General features: G+C 49.1%; 1 protein-coding gene across 1 annotated transcript in view; it reads left to right on the forward strand.

Annotated features, from left to right (window-relative positions):
• The window catches only part of LOC139051557 ((3R)-3-hydroxyacyl-CoA dehydrogenase-like), a 67,731-nt gene extending 44,508 nt beyond the window's left edge, over nucleotides 1-23,223 (forward strand). The window contains exons 2-3 of the mRNA XM_070528524.1: nucleotides 22,597-22,702; nucleotides 22,733-23,223. Of these exons, the coding sequence (XP_070384625.1) occupies nucleotides 22,597-22,702; nucleotides 22,733-22,995 (369 nt within the window). The 3' untranslated portion in view covers nucleotides 22,996-23,223. The remainder of the gene's footprint in view (nucleotides 1-22,596; nucleotides 22,703-22,732) is intronic.
• Nucleotides 23,224-23,623: the final 400 nt, after the last annotated feature.

Here is a 23,623-nt window from a genome sequence, read left to right on the forward strand (position 1 = left end):
ACAAATATATTAATGAAATTTTGTCATTGAAGAACCTTGTATACATTTTTTACAAATGCAACGGCCAGGGAAGAATCTCTATGGCGCTGTTCTTTATTCCACAGTATTGCGCGGGAGCAGTTGCCACCGGTCATGTATTGTGGCTAATTGCACCGAAATTATAGCCGCAACAGATAGCACACATAGACAGCAGGACTCCCGCAACATATACGAGGGCGAGTCAAATGAAAGTTAGCCGATGCGAATATATGACAAACGGTGCACTTTATTTAAAAGTAGTCTCCATGACCATCTAGACATTTTTCCCACTGACTAACTAGTCGCGGGATTCATGTCTCATAGAGCTCCTTCAGTTGCTGCTTCAAGAATTCTGTAACTGACTCTTTCACGTCATCGTCCGACACGGACCTGGTTCCCTTGAGCAGTTTTTTTTTTCAATTGCCCCAAAATGTGGAAGACGCAAGGCGACAGGTCTGGGCTGTATGGCGCTTGTTGCAGCATTTCCGACTTTAGTTTTCCAAGTTTTGTGTTAACCAAATCAGTGACGTGAGGACGAGCATTGTCGTGGAGCACGATGACCCCATTAGCCAAATTTGATGTAGTTTGTTCTTGATTGCGAGACGCAGCCGATCCGACGTTTCACAATATCGGAAACGACTGATAGTGTCTCCAGCTTTAGCAAATTGTTTCAGTAATAGCCCCTGATGATCGCAAAAAAAGTCAACAACACCTTTCCGGCGGAAATGACGGCCTTTGTTTTCTTTGCAGTGGTGAATTTGAATGTTTCCACTATTAGCTTCACCATCGTGTTTTAGGCTCGTTGTACTGGCACCATGATCGGTCCCCAGTCACAACTGCAGACAAGAAGTCGTCACCCTCATTGTGATACCGGATCAGATGAGTCAAGGCAGCGCGATGGTTCAAAATATTGGGCATACATTACCCCTCCCTCTAGTTCCCCTGAGGTATCACGCGCGACGGAAACCGGCGTGCCTCCTCCCCGCTTTTCTCTCTTGCGCACACAAGACTGAGCCACCATCGTTGGCTGACCCATGCTCCCTCCCCCTTCCCCCCATCACGCTTTCACTCGCACATACAGCAAGCGGCGCGCGGTCATAACGCTATCGCCCTTGGACTTCGTACGGAACATGAAGGTGACGATGACGGCAGGGATGCGCCTGAGTGTCCATATAATTGCTATCGAATAATAAGAGTATCCGGCAACTCAAGCGTCCCGCGACTCATCTCTTTCCGCAAGAGAATAAAATCGAACTTTCCCCGCAGGGGCGTCTGTGTCAGCAGGCGTTTGGTGGGTTGCGACACCACGGACCCGAGCACACGAGGGTTGGCCCCTCCCGCGTGTAGCCGTGCGCGGCTTAGCCGTGTCTGGGGAAAGGGGGATCCTGGGGGTTGAGCCAATGCTGGGTGTCTGGACCTTTAAGGCCCCCCGGCGGAGGCAACACACCCCTTTGGCCTCTGCTTCACATAGACGGCACCCCCGGACTGACCCACCCGGGGGAAATCGGCAGTCGCCTTTTCCTGTCCTCCTCTCCAATCTTCGTCTTTCTCTCCCACTTTTCCATCTTTCCTGTCTTCTCTTCACTTCTAATTACTTCCGTATTTCCTGGCGGCAAGGGTTAACCGTGTGTATCTACCCAGCCTTGGGTACATATATTAGGTTATAGCGGCGTTGTATAGCTGACGTCTACAGGTATGTTCCTAACCTCGTAACGTCCCCTTGTTGTTCTCGGTGGTGGGTGGCTACCATCGCCGCTGAATATTCTAAGAATACATGGCAAATGCATTCCCCTCCCTTGCAGATCGTCCTTACAAAAGAGGGCGCACCGAAGCAATCTTCGATTTCACTTTGAAAACCAACGCAGAAACGTTCCCACGCTACCATGTGATCCACAGTGAAGGATCTCTACCAATGAGGAAACTATCCCCATTCCTAATAGCAAAATGCCTAATAGAAAAAATCGGAAAACAATACAAAGCTTCAAAGATGTCAAGTGGGGACCTCCTCCTTGAACTCAAAACCAAAGATCAAGTTGAAAAGCTCGCTGATCTCACCTGTGTCGGAGATATCAAAGTCACAATCTCAGCACACCGTTCACTTAACACAAGCAGAGGCGTAATATCAGAAGAAGATTTCCTAAACCTGAGCGATGAAGAACTCCTGGAAGGTTTCCAAGAACAAAATGTAATCAAGGTTCAAAGAATAACTCTCCGAAGAAATGACGAACAAATCCCGACCAAACACGTTATACTTACCTTTGGTACCAGTATTGTACCTACTACACTTGATGAAGGCTATCTTAAGATCAACGTAAGACCATATATCCCGAACCCGAGGCGGTGTTTTAAGTGCCAGAGATTCGGATATGCATCGCAATCATGCAGAGGTAAATCGACATGTGCAAAGTGTAGTGCCAATGACCATCAGTCGGAGAACTGCAATGCTGCTCCACACTGCACAAACTGCAAAGGAGAGCATCCAGCATATTCAAGATATTGCCCCTGCTGGAAGAAAGAGAAAGAGATAATTGCAATCACAGTGAAAAAGAAGATTTCCTTTTATGAAGCAAGAAAGAAACTAGCACACCTACCTCTAACAACCTACGCCAGTGCGGTGCGGCAGGGGACAGCACCGCAGTGGTCTCAGGAGTCTACAGGGACCGCAGTCAGTGGCCCAGTAGTAACTCCATCCGTCCCCTTGGTGGCAGCAGCCAGCGCTGCTCCGTCATCATCATCACAGACGGGCCTGCAGAGCCCGGTCCCACAGGGCCCCAGGCTTAATCGAACTCACAGGCCTGAGACGCGCGTATCAGCGCCCGGTTCTCGATCATCCAGCGCCTCGGAGAAGGTTATGGATGTCGACACGAAAACTCCGGCGTCATTGACGCCAAAACATCAGCGCTCCCTGGAGCGCACTAAGAAAGACAAACTCACAATAACTACGCGAACAAAGGGACCGGTAACCTGAACGGTTACCGCTCTTCCTATAGCATATTCCCACTAACAAATGTCACCTACAGTTACTTAGCACATATATGTAAATTACCATTCTCAATTCTGCCACTATGGCTTTTATCGTGCATTGGAATTGTAGAGGACTGATTCGCAATTTAGGTGACATAAAAGACATAACAAATAACTTTTCGCCAGTCGCATTTTGCCTACAGGAAACAAACTTAGGCCCTAAACACACTCAATTCCTTAAAGGCTTCACCGTTGTCCGAAAGGACCGCGATTGTTCCCACCGGTTGTCAGGTGGAGTGGCTATAGTCGTGCAGGGCGGCACTCCCACCCGAAATGTCCCATTAAATACATCTTTAGAGGCCATAGCTGTCACCATTCTATCCTACAAAACAATCACCATTTGCTCACTATATATTCCACCCCACACACATTTTACTATCAAAGAGTTAGAAAATCTAACAGATCAGTTACCGGAACCATTTATCTTGGTAGGAGATTTTAACGCTCATTGTACTCTTTGGGGCAGTGTCAAAACTGACCAAAGAGGGCAACTCGTTGAAGATTTTATTCTGTCAAACGATATCTGTCTTTTAAACTCAAGTACGCCAACTTATTTCTCACCGACTTCCCGCACTTTTAGCTGTTTAGATTTAGCTTTTTGTTCACCCTCTCTTTTCACTGATTTTAAATGGGAAGCTCTCGACACATCATATGGCAGCGACCATTTACCCGCACTCATGAAACACCTATCTTCACCACAAACCCTAGTAACTAGACCACGCCGATGGAAATTACAGCTCGCGGACTGGCAGGTTTTTATACAGAACGCGAAACTGGAAAATGTCTTTTCGTCAGAGCTCAGTATTGAAGAACTTAATAAAAAAATCACTGAAGTCATAATCACAGCGGCAGAAAAGGCGATACCGCAGTCTTCCGGTATTGTGCGCAAAAAGCTAAATCCTTGGTGGACAAGCGAATGTACTAAAGCCAAAAAAGAACAAAATGAGGCCTGGGGAATCCTACGAAGGTACCCCACTTATAACAATCTTCTAAATTTCAAACAGGCCAAAGCCAAAGCACGATATATTCGAAGAAATGCAGAAAAATTATCATGGCAAAAATACATATCTTCAATCAATAGTACAGTCACATCAAAACGAATGTGGGACCAGGTGAGGAAATTTAGAGGAGAGTATTCATCATACACTATACCACTACTTACATGTCCAGGCACACAAACAGCACTACAGGACCAGGCCAACTTATTAGGTGAACACTTTCATAACATATCCAGCTCAGCAAACTATACAAATACATTTTTAAAATATAAAGAATCGGCTGAGAAAGAGAGGCTGCCTACCACTGGGGCTTCAGCTGAAATGTACAATAAACCCCTCACAATACACGAATTGAACAGAGTTCTCTCTGCTGGTAAAAAAACGGCAACAGGCCCTGACCGTGTGCACTACACAATGCTGGCACACCTATCCCAAGCATCGGTAGGGGCACTTCTTAAATTTTTCAATAAGATATGGGAGTCTGGAGTAATGCCCACAGATTGGAAAAAAGCAGTGGTAGTTCCTTTTCTAAAACCTGGTAAACCCGCTACATCCCCTAGCAGCTATAGACCCATTGCACTAACAAGTTGCCTAGCCAAATCTTATGAGAGCATTATAAACATAAGACTCACATTCATCCTAGAAACAAGAAACCTAATAGACAAACACCAGTGCGGATACAAAAAGGGCTGTTCCACCACTGACCATCTCGTGCGAATAGAGCAAGAAATCCGTGACGCGTTTCTTCACAAGCAATACTGCCTCGCGGTTTTCTTTGATTTTGAAAAGGCATATGATACCACATGGCGATTCGGAATTTTGAGAGACCTGGCTGACATGCGAATTCGCGGAAGAATGCTAAATTGTCTATACGATTTCATGTCAAACCGAACATTTCAAGTACGTCTCGGCACAACACTCTCGCAAACATTCACACAAGAAAATGGCGTTCCACAAGGTTGCATTCTGAGCACGACGCTCTTCATAGTCAAAATGAACTCGGTAAATAAGATCATCCCATCATCTGTTATGCACTCAATATATGTCGACGATTTGCAAATGGCTTGCCGCGCCTCAAGCTTACCCACCTGTGAACGACAACTACAAATAACGATAAATAATCTTACACAATGGGCTAACAAAAATGGTTTCCGGTTCTCAACACAAAAAACTGTTACAGTTCTCTTTTCCCAGAAGCGAGGGTTACAGTGTACTCCAGGTCTTACAGTGTATGGTACAATGCTACCGGTCAAAGAACACTATAAATTTCTAGGCGTAACGTTTGACACTAAACTGAACTTCCTGGCCCACATTAACGCAACCAAAATTAAAGCAAACAAAGCGCTAAATATCCTAAAGGTTTTATCACATAAGCACTGGGGATCTGACCGAACATGTCTACTACGTATATACCGATACTTCGTACGTAGCATCCTCGACTACGGTAGTGTAGTTTATGGTGCAGCTAGGCAGTCCTACATTAAGCGACTTGATCCAGTTCACAATCTTGGCCTACGACTGGCGAGCGGTGCCTACAGGACATTGCCTGTACAAAGTTTATACGTTGACGCTAATGAGCCTTCATTACAGCACCGCAGAGCGCAACTTACACTTTGCTATGTACTAAAAATTCGGTCATCACCACAACATATATGCTACAACATCGTAACACAGTGCCCATCACGAATACACTACACAAATAAACCAAACATAATTCGGCCACTCATCTTAAGACACGAACAATATTGTCAGACCTATGATGTTCCTCCCGAAGCCCTGCAGGTTGCCGAAAGGCCACCAAGATTGCCCCCGTGGTGCAATTTCACACAGCTGTGTGACTGGACATTAACACATATAAAGAAAAAAGACATTCCACAAGAGCATATAATACAGGAGTTCCGAGCCATCCAAGAAAAATATAAAAATTACATAGAATTTCACACTGACGGCTCTAAAACACAAGAATACGTAGGTGTCGGGATCGTAACAAAATATTGGGAAAATAGCATTCGCATAAATAATTTTTCTTCAGTCTTTACCGCCGAAGTTTATGCGATATGGATGGCAGTTAAAAAAATTACTTCCGACAAGCAGAAGAATGCTGTTATTTATACCGACTCGTTAAGTGCCCTAAGAGCCCTTAACTTAAGCTCCGCGTCTGAACCCCTGCTTGGGGATATCTTAAACATAGTGTTTAACAAGAAATACGAAGGAACCATACGATTCTGCTGGGTCCCAAGCCATGTTGGGATAGCAGGGAATGAAGCTGCAGATAGAAGCGCATCCATGGCAGAGCACAAAAGCATCACACACATAACACTTCCATATAAAGACAGCATCAGAGCGGTTCGTAAGGCCCTAGCATCAAAATGGCAACAAGAATGGAACTCGTGCGTAAATAACAAACTACATATAACTAAACCCCTGCTTCGCGAGTGGAAATCGTGCACTCACCAAGAACGATTCTATGAGGTAATGTTATGTCGACTTCGAATTGGACACACGCATCTAACACACAATTTTTTACTTCGAAATGAAAGTCCACCAACATGCGAGAAATGTCACGAAACACTCACAGTAACCCACATCATTATATCATGCCCACACACTGAAACACAGAGACGGAAACATTTCAAAAATTTGTATCACTTACATATACCTCTGCACCCTGCTTTATTATTAGGCGATGAGCCACTAGTGCCATTCACCAACCTGTTCCAGTTTTTAGGTGAAACCAATTATCTACATCGACTTTAAGGTAACACAGCTATAACTACCTTAACATTAGATCTTATACAGTCCTGTGACTGGCGCAGCATGGCCTTAGTCGCTTTTGCGCCATTAAACCCGAATTAACTAACTAACTAAAATCGAACTTTCACTATGGGACAATTCACTGCGCCGCAACAATGTCTTTTTTTTTTCTTATGTGTGGCGGGGGCACCGAAATGACAAAAAAAAGCCCCATGAAAAGCACATTGGTCGCAATTGAATGCCTTCTTTGGGCGCCTGATGTGGCTACCTAAGGAATATCGAAGAAAACGTGAGACACTTGGTCCATAGAGAACCATATGCATACTGCCCGGTATACTGCACCGGCGAGACAAGACTTTCCGGAGAGGTTGCGCTCAAACTAGCGCATTGCAATCCGTCGAGTCCCCAAAATGATGGCGGTGAGCGACCATTGTTTCTTTTTCTCGTCTGCTAGCCGGACAGCGTCTAAAACTCTGCCATGCGAAAATGCACTCGGCCACAGAAAAACGAACGCGCACCAAAGTGGTCGCGCGGTGGTCGGGGCAGCGCGAAAAAAACGTATAGGCTCTGGCTGGCTCTCGCAGCCCACGGGTAGCGAGAACAAGAAAATTGAAGATGCTCAATGTGCCCTCGCGAATAAAAGTCAATCTACAAAAAAAAGAATAAGAATAATAACGTAGTTACGTTTGCTGGCTTTAGTGTTTTCGAGTAGATGATTTGGGGCACGGAAAAAAGATGTTGATATTTGTTTTTGTAACACGACGGCACAAATGAACAGCCACAACGCTTCGTCTCATCGGACATCGCTGCGTGTGTTGATTTGGCTTGTCTCGTTGTATGGTCCGATCTACGACATTAGAAAACTCAATGCACCTTTGGCGTGAAATTTTTAGAACATTAAACCCGCAAAGTTCCGGGGTCTAAAATCTAAAGCACGGCTTTGGAAACGTCAGTGCACCTTTTACATCAAAGGTTTATGAGAACCTTATAACCATTAGGTTTCAAAATTGAAATCCACGCGCTCCGTGGATTCCGCGGCCTCCGCGAGATGCCGCGACGAGCCCGCTCGCCATCAGAACACCCTTGAAACTTTGTGCTTGGATGGAGCTCCTTGCGTTGTGTGACTCCAGGTGTAGACTCGACCACAGCCACCCGAAGTGAACGGACGTGCCGTCGGCGCCCACTCCGAACCGATCCGACGTGAGATTTGCCCGTCGCCCCCTGCCCGGGCCTCCCGAGGCTCGAGCTTTGCCCGTCGCCCCCCGCCCGGGCCTCCTGAGGTGCCGTGCGCTGTGTGTGCCAGTCACCACGGAACACGCGCGAATCCCCTCCGTTTGCGCCGCTGCCGACCGCTAAACCTGCATCCGAACCTTTTTTGTACCGTATCGATGTCGGAAAGTCTGCTCCTGGCCAGCCGCCGCACTGGGTCTTGCCTCGCTAGAGGATAGGCCAATCACTGGTAGCGCACACACCCCCAACAGCCATGGAGGTGCAAACGAAGGGCGAAGACCTCGACCCGACAACGTTATGACCCAGTGAATGGACCACGATACTCCGCGCGTACAAGGGAGGCAAACCAAGCCCGGAAACGCTGGTTGTGCCTCCTCATGCAGCCCCTGTTCGAGATAAGCCTGGCGTTGATGCTCCGGCCGACACTGCCCCTGCGACCTTCAAGCCGACATACCGTGCTCAACAACAATAGCTGCGCGGGACGCAAGCAATCGCATTGCGAAGTAAGCAACTTGCTTTACTCCCTCCCGGCACTATTAGGGTAGTCTTCCGACCAAGAGGAGGCCTCGCTTTGAACGGAGCCATGGCGCAGTCACTCATGAAAGCTCTGCGAGTCACCGCCGCTGACCAGGACCTAGGAGAGTTTCACCTCCGGATTCACCCAACGAATAACACCTTCATGGTCGCTACACCTCACGAGTCAACGGCCCTTCACCTCGACCAAATCAAGGAAGTGGTCCTTCAAGAAACCAGTTATGCCGTCGCCGCCTAGATCGCACCGCCGCCCGCTGCGGCGCGCGGAGTCATCTCGCAAGCCTACTGGGCGGAAACACCGGTATAGATGCTACAAGACCTCCACACTCGCAACCCGGAAGCTGATATCATCGCAGCCCGCAGAATGGGTAGGCCCCTTTCCATATTGATCACGTTTGCGCATGGCCCAGTCCCTCACACCATACGCTACATGAGTGTAGTGCATAGATGCACGACGTACAAGGGAAGTCCAGACGCGTGCACAAACTGTCGTCGACCGCGCCACAGACACGATGTGTGCCCCCACCCCAAGAGTGGTCTCTGCCCGCGGTGCGGCGATAGGCATGAGCCGCAAGGTGTTCCCTCCTGCATCCTGATTTGCATTGTCTGTGGGGGGCGGCACCTCACGGGCACCGGCTCGTGCAAGGCAAGAAATGCCGCCACCAAACGACTTAGCCCACCGCCCCAGAAGACAAAGTTCCCTACCAAGAAGGACTTTCCCCCGCTTAGCACGACCCTCCATTCTACCTCTACATGGGCTTCCAAGGTTGCCAAGACGAAAATCATGACCTCCTAGGACTCGGACGTGAAGACTCGGCGGGATGAGGTAAGGCAGCTCAAGGCAGCCCTCTCTACCTCCACCCCTGCTCTACTCCCCACTCCACCATCTCCATCTTCTTCATCCACCCCGTCCAACCAACCTCCTCAGAAAAAGAGGAGGCCTGATCAGAGCCCAGTCCAACCTATAGACCTGGAAGCCAAATTTCAGGACCTCGCCCAAAACCTAGAATCCTAGTTCAAAGAGCGCATTACTGCGCAGGTCACAGCACAGTGCAAGACTATGATTGAAGCTACCATTACCGGTATAATAGATAGGGTCATATCTAGCGTAATGGCCAAGGTTGAGGAGCGTTTAGCTAACCTTATGCCTGGACTCTCAGAGGCCTGTTCTCCCGCACTCCCACCTTCTGCACGCCTCCTTCGCCCCGCTACCGTTCAACATGGCTCCTCCGAGGGACCATAATTCCTTACAAATTATTCAATGGAATTGCAGGGGCTTTCGGCGAAAGCGCGACCCTCTACAGCAGATTCTGTCCCCACCAATTCTTTGTCCCCACCAGACATTATCGCTATCCAGGATGCCAATGTTTGCAGGCAACTGCCAGGATACGCTGTTATCCCCTCTGACTCCACTGATCTTCCTCGGGTGGTTACATACGTCTGTAACACCTTGCATTACGCGGAACACGACGTTACCTCCCCTATTGCTCACACCTTCATCGAAATTTTACCCCACACCCCTTAGCCCAGCTAGACAATACAGTATACACGGACGCCACCGTATATCCACACGGAAGAGAACGCGTAGCCGCGACGGTAGTGGTTAATTGGGAAGGAAACCCGATCACGTATGCCACAGCAAAGGTCGCTGGCACAGCGGAGGCCGAGGAGATTGCCGTAGCGCTGGCGGCAGCGGAAGGTTATAGAACAGGCCGATCTCTCAACATACTGACGGACTCAAAAGAGGTGTGCAGAAACTACACGAGAGGCAGAATCAGCAAAACTGCCCTCAGAATACTCAGCGGAGCCACCTCCGCCGAGAAGGAAAAGCCCCGACACAAACTAATCTGGATCCCGGGTCACGTAGGCATAGTGGGGAACGAAAGGGCAGACAGCCTAGCTCGAGGTGAAGCGTTCCGAGCTGGGTGGTCGAATGCCCCGGAGACCCACCTACAGGCTTGCGAGGGGGGATACGCAGAGACCCTAAACTTACATAGAGGAACTAGAATTAGATATCCGCCACGACACAAAGACCTCTCAAAGGAGGAAGCGACCAGCTGGCGCAGACTACAGACAAACTCCTTCCCCAACTTACACGTGCTTAATAAGATGTTTCCGACGCAATACAGGGCCACCTGCCCTTGGTGCGGTGCCAAACCTACACTTTACCACATCACCTGGGAGTGCGAACGCAACAAAGCATTCCACAAACACGAACACCCGAGTGCGGAGCAATGGGAGAGTCGGCTCACCAGCAGCGAGCTCACGGCCCAAAGGGCCCTAGTGCAGCACGCGAGCGATGCAGCGCGACTCAGTGGAGCCCTGGAATAGGGGCCCACCCTTGCTGAAGAGAAGTCTCCAGTCGCCAGCGCCAAAAAGATGAAGACGACGGAGACCTCATAACCGCGAAACTCTCGAAAGACTCAAAAGTTTTCCCTCCCTCCCTCCCACACCCCTGCACAGTCTCCCCTGTTCATGCTTAACTGATATCTCCTCCCACGACAGCCGATTCACCTACTTGCTCCACTCCTCAAATCCGCAACCCAAATGGCCGGATCAAACCCCCTGCTGGTTGCCGGTGACTTTAACTGCGCTCACGGGGACTGGGGCTATCGAAGCACGAACCACAGAGGCACAGTTTTATACAATAATACGCTATTACTTCACCTGACCCTCTTTAATGATTTTAGCCTACCTACGCGGGTTGGTAACAGTGTTCCTGCCGATACTAGCCCAGACCTCACGCTTGGTAGAAACCTGGCTCACCTACAGTGGGAAAGAACGCAAGCCACACTAGGCAGCGACCACCACCTGATTCGCATAGCGGTGAACTATCGCCGACCTCAGCGCAAATTTACCGCTAGGCACACTAATTGGGATGAGCTCCGTAAATTTAGGCAAGCGCAGCCAGCACAGGGCCCCTTCGACCTAGACACCTGGACTACTCAGTTACAGAAAGACATTCGCCAACATACCCAAATGCTCGATACTACCCCAGACACCCCCCCGTTATCGACAGTAAGCTCGCCCACCTTCTTGAAGCTCAAGAGAACATAACGCGAAGGTGGAGAACTCAAAAGCACAACAAGACACTAAAACTCAAACTCACCCAGCTTCAATCCCAAATAGAACACCATAGTGCCACTATTTGCAAAGCTAACTGGGCTCAGGTTTTCGATGGCCTCCGAGGCAATCTCTCCACAACACGCGCTTGGCACCTGTTACGCCATATGCTCGATCCCACGCAATCTAAACCTCAGACGCGTCTTAGCATTCGCCGCCTCACTCATAATCATCGGCAGGACACCGACGCCTTCCTCGCGCAGGTGAAATGCGCCTATGCCACCCCAGGTCCTCCTTGCAAACATCCCCAGTACACGGGCTCACCCCAACCACACCTTGACGTCAGGATCTGACGCCAAGGTATTGAAATTGCGCAATACCACACCCGGGGAAGATCAAATTACGAATGCTGCCATCCGAAATCTTGATGATAACTCCATATCTCACCTCGTTACCTACTTTAACGAGTGCTTTGAGGCAGGTACCCTCCCTGCCTCCTGGAAGCATAGCAAAATTATATTTATCCGAAAACCCCACAAGCCCATCACCCTCGAGAACATCCGCCCCATTTCTCTTACATCATGTCTCAGCAAGACCTTTGAGCACGTAATCCTTGCCCGACTGACAACGTACGTGGAAGAAAATCACCTTTTCCCACACAGTATGGTGGGCTTTCGTGCGCATCTATCTGCGCAGGATGCCCTACTTCAACTTACGCACGATGTGCTCGATGATACCGTCCCCCATCTTACTAAAGCCATCCTGGTGGTTGACCTCATTAAGGCATTTGACAGAATTCGACACGCTGCCATCTTACGGAAACTGCAGGAACTACAGGTAGGCCCTAAGACCTACAACTATGTTCGCGCCTTCCTCTCTGGACGCACTGCCTCCTTGCTCATTGATCAGCTCAGCACACCCTCTTATACACTGGGTGAATTTGAAACCCCGCAAGGCGCGGTCCTCTCCCCCCTTCTATTTAACATTACTCTCATCCCCTTTGCCCAGAAGCTCAATCTCATCCCCCACCTAAAGCATACTCTGTACGCTGATGATATTACCGCATGGACTACTCATAGCTCAGACGGGGAAATTGAGGAAACTCTACAATTAGCAGTCGACACGAACTCCGCTCACGTGTCATCTATCGGACTCGAGTGTTCCCCCTCTAAGTCCGCGCTCCTCCTAATTAGACCAAAAGCTGTCGCTAACTCACCCATCCAAATCACTTTACAAGGATCCCCCATCCCCATCACTCCCACCCTGCGCATCCTTGGCCTCTACCTGCAGGATTCCGGACGCAATGACCATAGCCTTAAAACACTCAAGGCCTCCACGCAATCAGTGTTGCAGCTTCTACGCGGCGTATCTTCCCTGCACAAGGGTTTAGACGAAGCAGACAACATGAAAGTTGTACATGCTTTTACGCTTAGCCGCATTCTGTACGCCACACCATATCTCAAGCTTAACTGCACGGAAACCGAGCGCGTGAACGCCATGATCCGCCTTGCAACTAAGGCAGCCCTCAACCTACCTCGCAGTACTAGCACAGCCAAACTCCTTGCACTAGGCATGTATAACACGCTTCCTGAACTAGTTGAGGCGCACCTTCAGACGCAGTATTTAAGACTTGCCGCGAGCGCCACTGGCCGCCATATCCTCGCCTCCCTTCGCATCAACATAACCGCTAATCAGTCAACCCTTATGGCCATTCCGCGACACATTCATGCACCCCTTGTAGTGAAACCCCTTCCTCGAAACGTCCATCCCCAGTATCACATCGGTCGCCGCGTAGCTCGCGCAAATGCCCTCCACAAGTATTACGGATAAGTCGAGAAAGCCATCTGGGTAGACGCCGCATGTACAACGCATGAAGCTGTAGCAGTTGCTTAAAACCCAACCTTACCCCGACCCCTAACTCACCAGCTTCCCTCGGGCTCTACACCTGAGGAAGCAGAGGAGACCGCCATCGCCTTAGCCCTTGCCCTTTCGGATGCTGAATACATCTTTAGCGATTCAAAGACAGCTTTGTCCAACTTGGCCAGAGGCAGAATTCACAACACTGCCTGGAACTTGTTGAACATCCCCACCCAGAATTTACCACGCAGGGTTGAGCTCCGGTGGGTGCCGGCTCACTCTGGGAACCCCGGGAACGAGGCTGCCGATAAATTGGCTCGAGGTTTAATTTGCCGGGCTCAGGACAGCCTCGATCCGGGTTTCTCGAGGGAGCGGGTGCACAGCTTTGCTGAGCTCACGCAAATACCCCGTTTGGACCGTCGGACCTACCCTCCTCCCCACCCCTCCCTGATGCACTCCCAACAGATCCTCTGGAGACGCCTCCAGACCCGCTCTCTCCCATCCCCTCAGCTGCTATCCCACTACTGTGGCATCTCCCCTACATGCTCCCTATGCGGAGACGCTCACGCCACACTCTCCCACATCCTCTTTGGCTGCCCTGCCGATCCTCCCCCGCAGGGACAGCCCGCCATCTCAAGCTGGGAGGACTGGGAGGTCCTGCTCTCGTCTACGGACCCGACATCACAGCTTACTGCGGTGGCTCGGGCTGCCGACGTCATGAAAAAAAGGAGCATGAACGTCTCAACGTAGTGCGGGACCGTGCGGTGGTCCAGGGACCCTGAGGAGTCCAAACTCACTCGCTATCAATAAAGTTTTTCTGTCTGTCTGTCCAGGTGCATGGGCGTTGCCACGAAATCCAGCCCGAGTTCGCAATGTTCGCGCTGAAATGTATGTGTCTTTTCTAGCGTGAAAGACATTCTAAACAATATCCAGAATGATTTACGGCTCCGGGGGTTGTTTTGGTCGGCGGTGCATGACAGCACAAAAAAATTTCCGGGCGGGGGGGGGGGGGAGGAGGGGGCTGAAGCCCCATAGGCACCCCGCCCTGGCTACGCCCCTTGTAAAAACGCAAGACTTGGATGCAGAAGAAAAGCTCACGGAAAATCGAGTGGCCTGTGCGTTTAGCAGATTTCCAGGAAATGTCACTTTTATGAGGAGGCGGCGTCTGACAGCTGAAAGTGGACATGGATGAGAGAGCGTCTGTGCATATTTGTCCACGCAGGCTTTTCGCAGCTGCATTGCTATGCGACAAATCTGTGCCGGAAATATGCTCTATCTGCAATTAGGAAGGGCGAAATATTATACATGCTCTGGCTTTATTTCCATGCATGGCTGGAGTTTGGATTCTGGTGAATCGATACTCTTGCTCAGTCCATCCGCCACTTTCGTTTGGCAGGGATACTGGAGTTTATGACCCAGTTATATTGCCACCTGCAGTAGTGGGTACAATGCAATATTTAAAGTGCGCTGCACGGACATAACTTTTTGTCGCCGCTCGAGCTGCTGTGAAGTCCACCTGCACGTTACCTGATTTTCCAGCACCTAGTGGTACGCAAAAAATTTTGACCTGGATCCTTTTTCTTGCAACTGTAACCTGTCTTCAGTTTTTACCACTAACTTATGATTGGGCGTTCTACCAATTTTCTTTAGCGATGAGTAGTTATTTTTCGGGAGGTTTTTCCGAGTTTATTGGTCCATTGTCTATAAGAAAAAATGCAGCTTTGCCACAACTATGATTAGAAGATATCTGCTTCGCATGTCTATCCAAGTCATCATAATTGCTGACTTGAGAACTGATAAATATAATTCATAATTTAGTTTATTGAGAACATTCCCGGTATCTTTTTCTCACGCTCAAACACATGCTTCCAAGTTCTCATGTGCCTTTACGTACCTTGAAATAGAGCCGGTTGCAATTGACGTCGATGAGATATGCAATTTCTTTAAAATGGCTAAATTGTCCTCTTCGACTGGCGCTGATCTTATAAATAATAAATTTCTTATGAGTACTGTAGCGTATTGATCTGCTTTCTTGTCATATCCCTTCGCTCACTCCTTGAAGAGTAAACACTGTCGGACGAGTGGAAGGCGGTGAAGGTGATCCCAGTCCACAAGTGTGGTGATGTTCATAACTGCTTAAACAACCGGCCGATCTCGTTAACTTCGATTCTATGCAAGCCAATCAACCTTATTAGTTTGCTGCAGTCTAATAGCTTTTTTCTTACGTCACAGCAGCGTGGTTTTCGTAAACATTGATCTTGGGACACTCCATTATTAACATTTAGTAATGATTTGTCTTCTGCTTTATATCTATCCTAAGTGATTGACTCGCAAAAGCTTTTGACACCGTCTCACATCGACTACTATTACTGAAACTTAGCGCAATCAATCTTGACTGTAGCTTGCTTAAATAGATTTATTGTTGCAGCATAGGACGCAGTATGTGTCGTTTAATGATCATGGCTCTAAATTATGTTACGTAACATCGAGTGTTCCAGAGGGGTCTGTTCTTGGGCGTCTTCTTTTTTCGTTATATTAATGATCTGCCTGCTCCTGTTACTTCTAATCTAGGACTCTTTGCAGGCAACTGTGTGCTGTGCTGGCTAATTTTTAATGAGTCGGACATCTCAGTGTTATGATTTTAACGGTTGTCGCCTTTAGTTCGTCGACAGCTATAAGTGTCTGGGCTTCCGTATAACTAACCGGTCTCAGGAAATAGCTCGTTTTTGTAGTTCCCTAACGTATAATCAGAATTATATTATGGTGCTACCTTGAATTGAGCATGTTCACCCATTGCGAAGACATGTAGCTGCGAGGACAGAGTCCATGTTGTATTTGGGTCGTCCACGCCCTTCAGCGGCATTTCGTTCTTACGAAAATAAATTTTAAAAAAAGAAAGTTGTTCTCACTCCTAGATATTTGTAAGGAGGTGAGAGTTATCAGCCTACTCCTGAATACAATAGGGATTCATACAGTATTTGGGGCAGTCACTTAGTGACTGCAGTTACTTTCGTAACTGCTTGTCACTTATCTTGCAAATGAAATGCCATAGGTATGTAGTAAGGCAATTCATTAATGCATGTTCCAAATGCGTGGCTATGCACCCAGTGACATATACAAAGCAGCATACAAATATTCTTAATAGTACATAATATTACCGCATTGAAACGTTGGTACGTTCTTTGGTACATCTACTGTCTCAGTAACTCAAGCCCAGCGAAAAATATTATGCAGCCCCTTCGACCGACGAGATAGGCGTCCTCTATCTGTGGACATGGTTCCTAGCCCTGCCCAAACAAAGACACGTTTAAGCACTTAGTGGCTTTTCAATAAACACTGACTTTACGCAGTCGCTTCAATAGACGATTGATCGTCAATGGGCTAATTTTCTGACTTTGGGCGCACCTATGTTAACTCGTGCCAATCTTTCTTTGATGTGGGTGAAGATTCGCTGTAGGCAAGATTTATTTATTTATTTCTCAACTCGTGATTGTAGGGATAGTAGATTAGTGACTGCACATTTGAGCGAAGGCTGCCGTAGAATCGCCAGGTATTCTAATGTGTCTTTTGTAGTTTCTTTTTATTTTCATCGCTCGCATTGAACACCCCACGCACACCATCATGTTGACAATGTACGATATGTGTGCGCCCTTTCGTAGACGCGTTGATCATGTGCAATGGTGAGCTGATGTGACAATTTATGCACACGGGGGCAAGCCGCAGATGTCCACAGGAGGAGGAGCAGCCCTGTCTGGCCACCTGGCCATAGTGACTGGTGGAGGAGGACGCATCGGTGGCGCCGTCTGTCGGGTGCTGGCGGAGAAAGGAGCCCGCGTTGTGGTCGGCGGACGCACGCTGGAAGCGGTGGAAGCTGTGGTCGCGGCGCTGCCAGGTTAGAGACAACGTGCGTCGTGCTGCCTCCAAGGCTCTGACGAATTCTCCTCTCTCGCTTTACTGACTTCGATGGCAGGTCGGTGTGTCGTATTTCGCTCGTCACGACACCTATTTCGTAATGATTCTTTTTATTTTTCCTTTCTTCATTGCTTCTCTGCAAGCCGTGCAGATGGTATCATCGGGATTGGCCACTCAGCGTAGTAAGCGTGGAATAGAATCGGAGCAAAGGAGTCGTGTCAAGGTATCCGGGCTGAATTGCTGTACGTGATGCTGCCGCGAGTGGTTTGAGCTTGAGTTCAACCGACGGCGTTTACGTGAACTCCCTTCCGCCGGTTTGAGATCGCAGCCCAGCCCCGCCGGCTTGAGATCGCATCAACAAGGTCAGACATGAGGATGTGTTATTTGAGCTTCTGATTTTCAATGCTGTATCGGAGACACTGGGGCCGCATGTCCTGCATTATTCATAATAAGATTTAACATTCCTCTTCTCCTGAGTGACCCTGAAAGGAGGAGGAGGAGGAATAAACTTTATTAGTAGAACTGAGCCGACGGTAAAATCGTCCGAGGTGGGCAGCGTCCCTAGTCCAGGATGCCGTGGCCCTGAGCCGATAGCTTGGCCCTGCTCACGAGGCGATGCTGGTCTTCAAGGCTCGAGCTTGACAGCTCGGCCTCCCACTGCTCGACGGTTGGTCTGGTGATGGGCGTTGTCGATGGGTTTTGTTGACATTCCCATACCATGTGGTAGAGGGTATCGGGCGTAGAGCAGAAGGCGCATTTGTGATTATAGCTCGTAGGATACATGGCGTGTAGCAGGGTGCCGTGCGGGAATGTGCCGCTCTGTAGTTTTCGGAAGATCACTGCCTCTTCTCTTGTCAGCTTGGGATGCGAGGGTGGATAGATACTCCTACCCAGTCTGTAGTGGCTCAGGATATAGGCGTATCTTTTCGGGACGCTATCTTGTTGGTGTACCGGTGCTCGTGAACCCGGTGGGATAGCCGGGATAATGTGATCTCGAGCAGCGCCATTAACCGCTACATTACCCACCGGGGAGTCGCGTCCCGGGGCCCAGAGAATTTACAGTTCTGGAACATTGCCTCGTTTTTCGAGGATGCTCAGGGCTTGTTTGAAAATGCGGCCCTTTTGGTAATTTCTACATGCTGTTTGCGAGTCGGTGATGATTGTGATTTGATCTTCCTCTCGCTGGACCGTAGTGGCCGCCAGGGCTATCGCCGTTTCTTCCGCGCAGTCGATGTCTGGAGTGTTTACCGAGACCGCAGCTACCTCTTGTCCTTGGCAGTTGATCACGCTGATAGCGTGGGCCGCTCTGTTCTTGTACTTTGCCGCGTCGGTGTATCGGACTTCTCCTTGTTTTGGGCCTTCGTAGGCCTTACGTAGAGCTTTCACTCTCGCTCGCCTCCTTTCTCTGTGGTATTCAGGGTCCGTGTTTCTCGGGATGCTGGCCACCGTGATCTTCTCCCTCAGGGGTAGAGGAACCCGCTGTTTTGAGGACTCATATGCGACTGGGTAGCCCAGTCTTATTAGCGTGTCCCTATCCGTGCTGGTTAGCTTGAGTCGCTATATCTGGCTCGTCTTGTGGGCCTCTACTAGTTCCTCCCAAGTATTGTGGATGCCCAGGCTGAGTAGCTTCTCCGTCGACGTCGTCGGTGGAAGCCCAGTGCCAGCTTGTAGATCTTTCGTATTAGGGTGTTAGGGTGTATTAGACCCAGGTACGGGGTGCCATAAGTGACTCTGCTGATTATCAGGGCTTGTATTAATCCGATTGTGTCCTGCTCTTTCAGGCCGTGCTTTTTGTTTGTCACTCTTCGCACCAAGTGCGTGACTTGGGTAACTGTCGCTTGCAGTTTTTTAATGGTGGCGAGACCGGCACCGTCCTTCTGGGAAGTGAGGCCCATAATACCGAGTCTGTCCACCTTGGGTATGTTGACACCATGTAGTGACAACGTTGGGTCAGGTGTCTCCTGCGGAGGCCGCCCTCTTGTCCTCTTTTTGAGGATCAGGAGCTCCGACCTTTCCGGTGCGCTTGAAAGACCGCAGCGGTGTAGATAATGCTCGGTCCTGTCTATGGATTCCTGCTGGGCGTCTTGTTGTTCGCCCACCGATCCCTTGCATGTCCACATGGTCAGGTCGTCTACATACATTTCGTGACGGATACCCCTGATGTTCTCCAAGAGGTTCAGTGATCCCCTCATCGCTATATTGAACAGCAACGGGGAGATCACCGGCCCCTGGGGGGGTTCCTTTCTGTGGTGTTTGGAACTTCTCGGTCTTGAGATTCCCCAGGCCTATTGTCGCCGTTCTACCCGTCAGGAAGTCCCGGACGTAGTTGTATGTCCGCCATCCGCAGTTGGTATATTGTAGGCTGTTTAGCACTACTTCGTGTGAGACGTTGCCGAAGGCTGCTTTCACGTCGAGTGCCAGGATGGCACTCTTGTGGCATGCGCTGAGGCCGTCGATGACTTCTTCTTTAAGCTGACGTAGAATGTCCTGGGTGGTGAGGTTAGGTCGCAAACCGAACATAGTGTTCGGCAGGTGCCCACCTTCTTCCAGGTAGGGCGAGAGACGATTGTGGACCATGTGCTCGAAGAGTTTTCCCGTGCATGACGTGAGAGAGATCGGACGCAGGTTCTGTGGGTTGATGGGCATGCCGGGTTTCAGGATTATCGTTACGTCTGCGTGTTTCCAGGAAGCCGGTATACTGCCCGTCTCCCGGCTTTCATTGATATACTTTAGTAAACTCTCCGTCGCCCGTCGTCCAGGTTTGGAGGGTCTTGTTGTTAATTTTATCCCTGCCGGGCATCGTGTTTCTTGTGGGATTTCTTAAGGTTGCCACGATCTTCGACTTGGTGAAAGGTGAAAGACTGATTCTGAAAATAATGGCAGCGGCAAAGTCCATGCCGACTTACGACGATATACAGTCTGCTTGTGTCGTCGCATCACGCGCGTCATATTGGTGGCTTCGCTAAAGTGCTCTAGCTAAATCACAGCATTGTAGAAGCCGCCGCTGTGACATTTGCGTTCGCTTCATTCGTGGCATTTGTTGTGTGCTACATATGTGTGCTCATATGCTGCTTAAACTTCTGTTACGTACAATACGAAGTGCTTCAGCGCATATATTCAAAAAGGGGCGATATGTTTTGCATTAGATGCGGTAGCATGCAGTTTGAGCGTAGAGAAATCTGTAATAATAAGATGGTTTCATTTCTGCGAACCCACTGTGCATTTCTATTCTGTGGACTGAAACACGAGTATATGTGCCAACAATAGTATGTTCAGGAGCGGTACCTATGAAACACTGTTAATGATAGCATCCGCAAATAGCCCAGAAGTTTCGCGACTGTGAAAACTACAAGGGTTGGAAGCCTAAATATGCATTCGGTCGTGCATTTTCGCCTTCTGAACGACTTGTAGCCGTAATACGTATCGTGACAATGGCTGGATTGGTGGAAAACCTAAATAGACAGGATCGGATCGTATGTTCCTTCTGAACAATGTATTGCGGGAAATAAATGCTCATGTTAGCACACGCGATGTGCCTGGGCTAGGCTGCGACTTGTGTACGTCGTTTCTTGCAACGACAGGTTGCCTCGATCACCGAGCCATGTAAGAGGACGTTGGTGATGCAGCCTCGGTAGAGCGCCTATTTGACGCCGTGAAGACGTTCAGCCCAGTGACCGCCAATATTCTGGTCAACTGCGTCGGCTATGCGGACTTAGAGACACCGACGGCTGTCGATATGAGTGAGGACAGCTTCGACCGCACGGTTCGGGTAAATCTCAAGGTGACTTTCCAAGCTCGCGAGTTGCTCAGTGAGCCACTACGATGGTTCGGTGACTGGCATTTTCGTGCTCAGCTCAAGGTAGCGGCTGCGATTTCTCTTCTCGGTGGCCCAATCGCTATGAAGATGGGATGCGCCAACACCCATTTGCTGAAATTTTCGTGGATGTTTAATACGAGGCACTCGCTAGAACACGAGAACTTGCACACACTTGGCCATTGCCAATAAAATTGAGTGACTGGTGTGAGCGCAGCAAACACGATGGGATTTATATTTGTTGATTCATAGGGTTCAACGTCCGAATGCAGTAGTAAGGCAGTGAGGGATGCTTTAATACCAGTACAAGTGTCGGTATTTGGATTGGCGTTTGTGCCTGTTGGTCCAATCGAAAAGTGACTGCGACCTGGCGCTCTTTAGCAGAAAGCTGTAGCGGCTGAGCCACCAAGGTGGGCAGATCAGCAAGGACGGTGAAGCCCAACCCCCTCATAAATAATTCATCTCCTTACAATACTACGGAACTCTACTGTCGACTCGACTGCGTACGCAAAGCCGTGTCTTTCCTCCTGGGGTTATGTGTTTGCGCCGTACCTAAAATTCGCGGTGAGCGGTGCCCTTAAATTGCCTTATGAAATTCTTGATCTGGACTTGTGTAGTCAGTCATGTAACCACGAAATCACTATAAATGTCCTGGACCACAAATGATGGGAGACCTGATTAAGAAATGTTCCATGGTCGCATTATTAGTGCGGATGGAGTAACAAAAAATCATGTTTATCTAGAACTAATAACTCATGCCACAGAAGATCAAAACATGCGCAAATACAGTATGTTCTGGTCAATTCGGGAGACAGGTTCAAGTCAAGAACGTACGCTTACAGCGATATGCCCGAGCACAAACGTATGTATTCACTGTATTTTGTAAGTAAACAAAGAATCAGGAATAACGACGCTAAAAAAGAAAGATGAAAGAAAAGCTGACAACCAGTCAATCAACAATGACAAGAAAAGTAACAGGCGGTACAAGACGCCATAGAGAGGCAGCATAATGCCACAGGGATCGCATGCTAGGAGGCGTGTGTGTGTCTGCGGAGGCTTGAGCAGAGGAAAGGAGTTAGGCACACAGAAAAGTTTCCGGTTTTCTACCCTGCGCGGGGGTGCGAGAGGTGCGTTAGATGGATGAATGGATGCTCAAATTGAAACTAAGAACATCAATTTGGGCTTTGTGTATGTGGTGTAATACATAGAACACATTACCTGTGATTCATCCGAGCGAATCGATGCCAAAACAAAGGAACCGCTGTCTAGCGCTGCAGAATCATTAGATTGAGGTAAATCTAGTCAAAAAGAATTCCAGATCTGTGGACTAGCCCATCATCCAGGATTAGACTTAAATACATGATGATAATGATCACTTTGATATTGTCGCAGGGCCCGTTCCTGGTCTGCCGAGCAGCGGCGCGTGCCATGCTGCAAGCCGGGGTCAAGAATGGAGCAATTGTCAACGTGTCCAGCCGTGCTGCTAACGATGCCATGCCGCGCTTCTCCGTATAAGCTATCTGCAAAGCCGCGATCGTGCCCTTTACGCGCTGTATGGCGGCCGAGCTAGCTTCACGGGGCATCCGCTGCAATTTCGTGATGCCCGGACTGACGGATTCGCCACCCGTGCTCAGCATGCGCGACGAAATGCGCAACGCCCTGTGTGCAAGTATACCCCTCGGTCGCCCAGCCACGACCCGAGAAATCGCAGCAGCCGTCGTGTTCCTCTGCTCTGAGGAGAGCTCGTACGTGGTAGGCGCCGCTTGGGTTGTGGCCGGAGGGAAGCAGTAGACGAGCCACTAGCAAGAGTCCTCCGGGGAGGTTGATACAAGGGGTGTCCTAGCTAATGTCAGTATGAATGTGAAATAATAAATACTACTGCATTCTGCACAGATGAAGCTTACATATACGATAGTGTTCGCAATTAGCTTTTTTTAAGACCCGATGTAATAGGATTAGCTGGCGCCTTTAGGTGGCACCGGCTACTCTTCCTTGCTTGGCAAAAAATAAATACATAAAATATAATAAAATTTGTATCAAAATGCGGTACAACAGTATCCCAAGAACAGCCAGCCAGCAATACCACAAAGCAATTTCATTTTGTACATGAGTCCAGGGACGCCAAGAAGGCGTACATTTTCCAGAAGGTGAACATCTTTTTTTCAGAACTTGAACATTTTCTAGAAGGGGGACCTCTTTTCCGAGAAGACATAAAGCCCCGACGAGGGGCATCATATCTGCGCCATCCTGAGAGCCCACGATGCGATGACCAGGCTCGACCTGCCTGTCCCAACGTGGGAGCGGCCCGCAGCGCGATGATCGCGTATCTCAGGACTCTCACTAAATTTTTCCATCCACCTTTCCATCCATAAAGACTTTCAGTTTCCCAGACGAGTGCACAGCCCATAAGTATACTCTT

Source organism: Dermacentor albipictus, unplaced genomic scaffold (assembly GCF_038994185.2).
Source record: "Dermacentor albipictus isolate Rhodes 1998 colony unplaced genomic scaffold, USDA_Dalb.pri_finalv2 scaffold_12, whole genome shotgun sequence".
Taxonomy (NCBI): Eukaryota; Metazoa; Arthropoda; class Arachnida; order Ixodida; family Ixodidae; genus Dermacentor; species Dermacentor albipictus.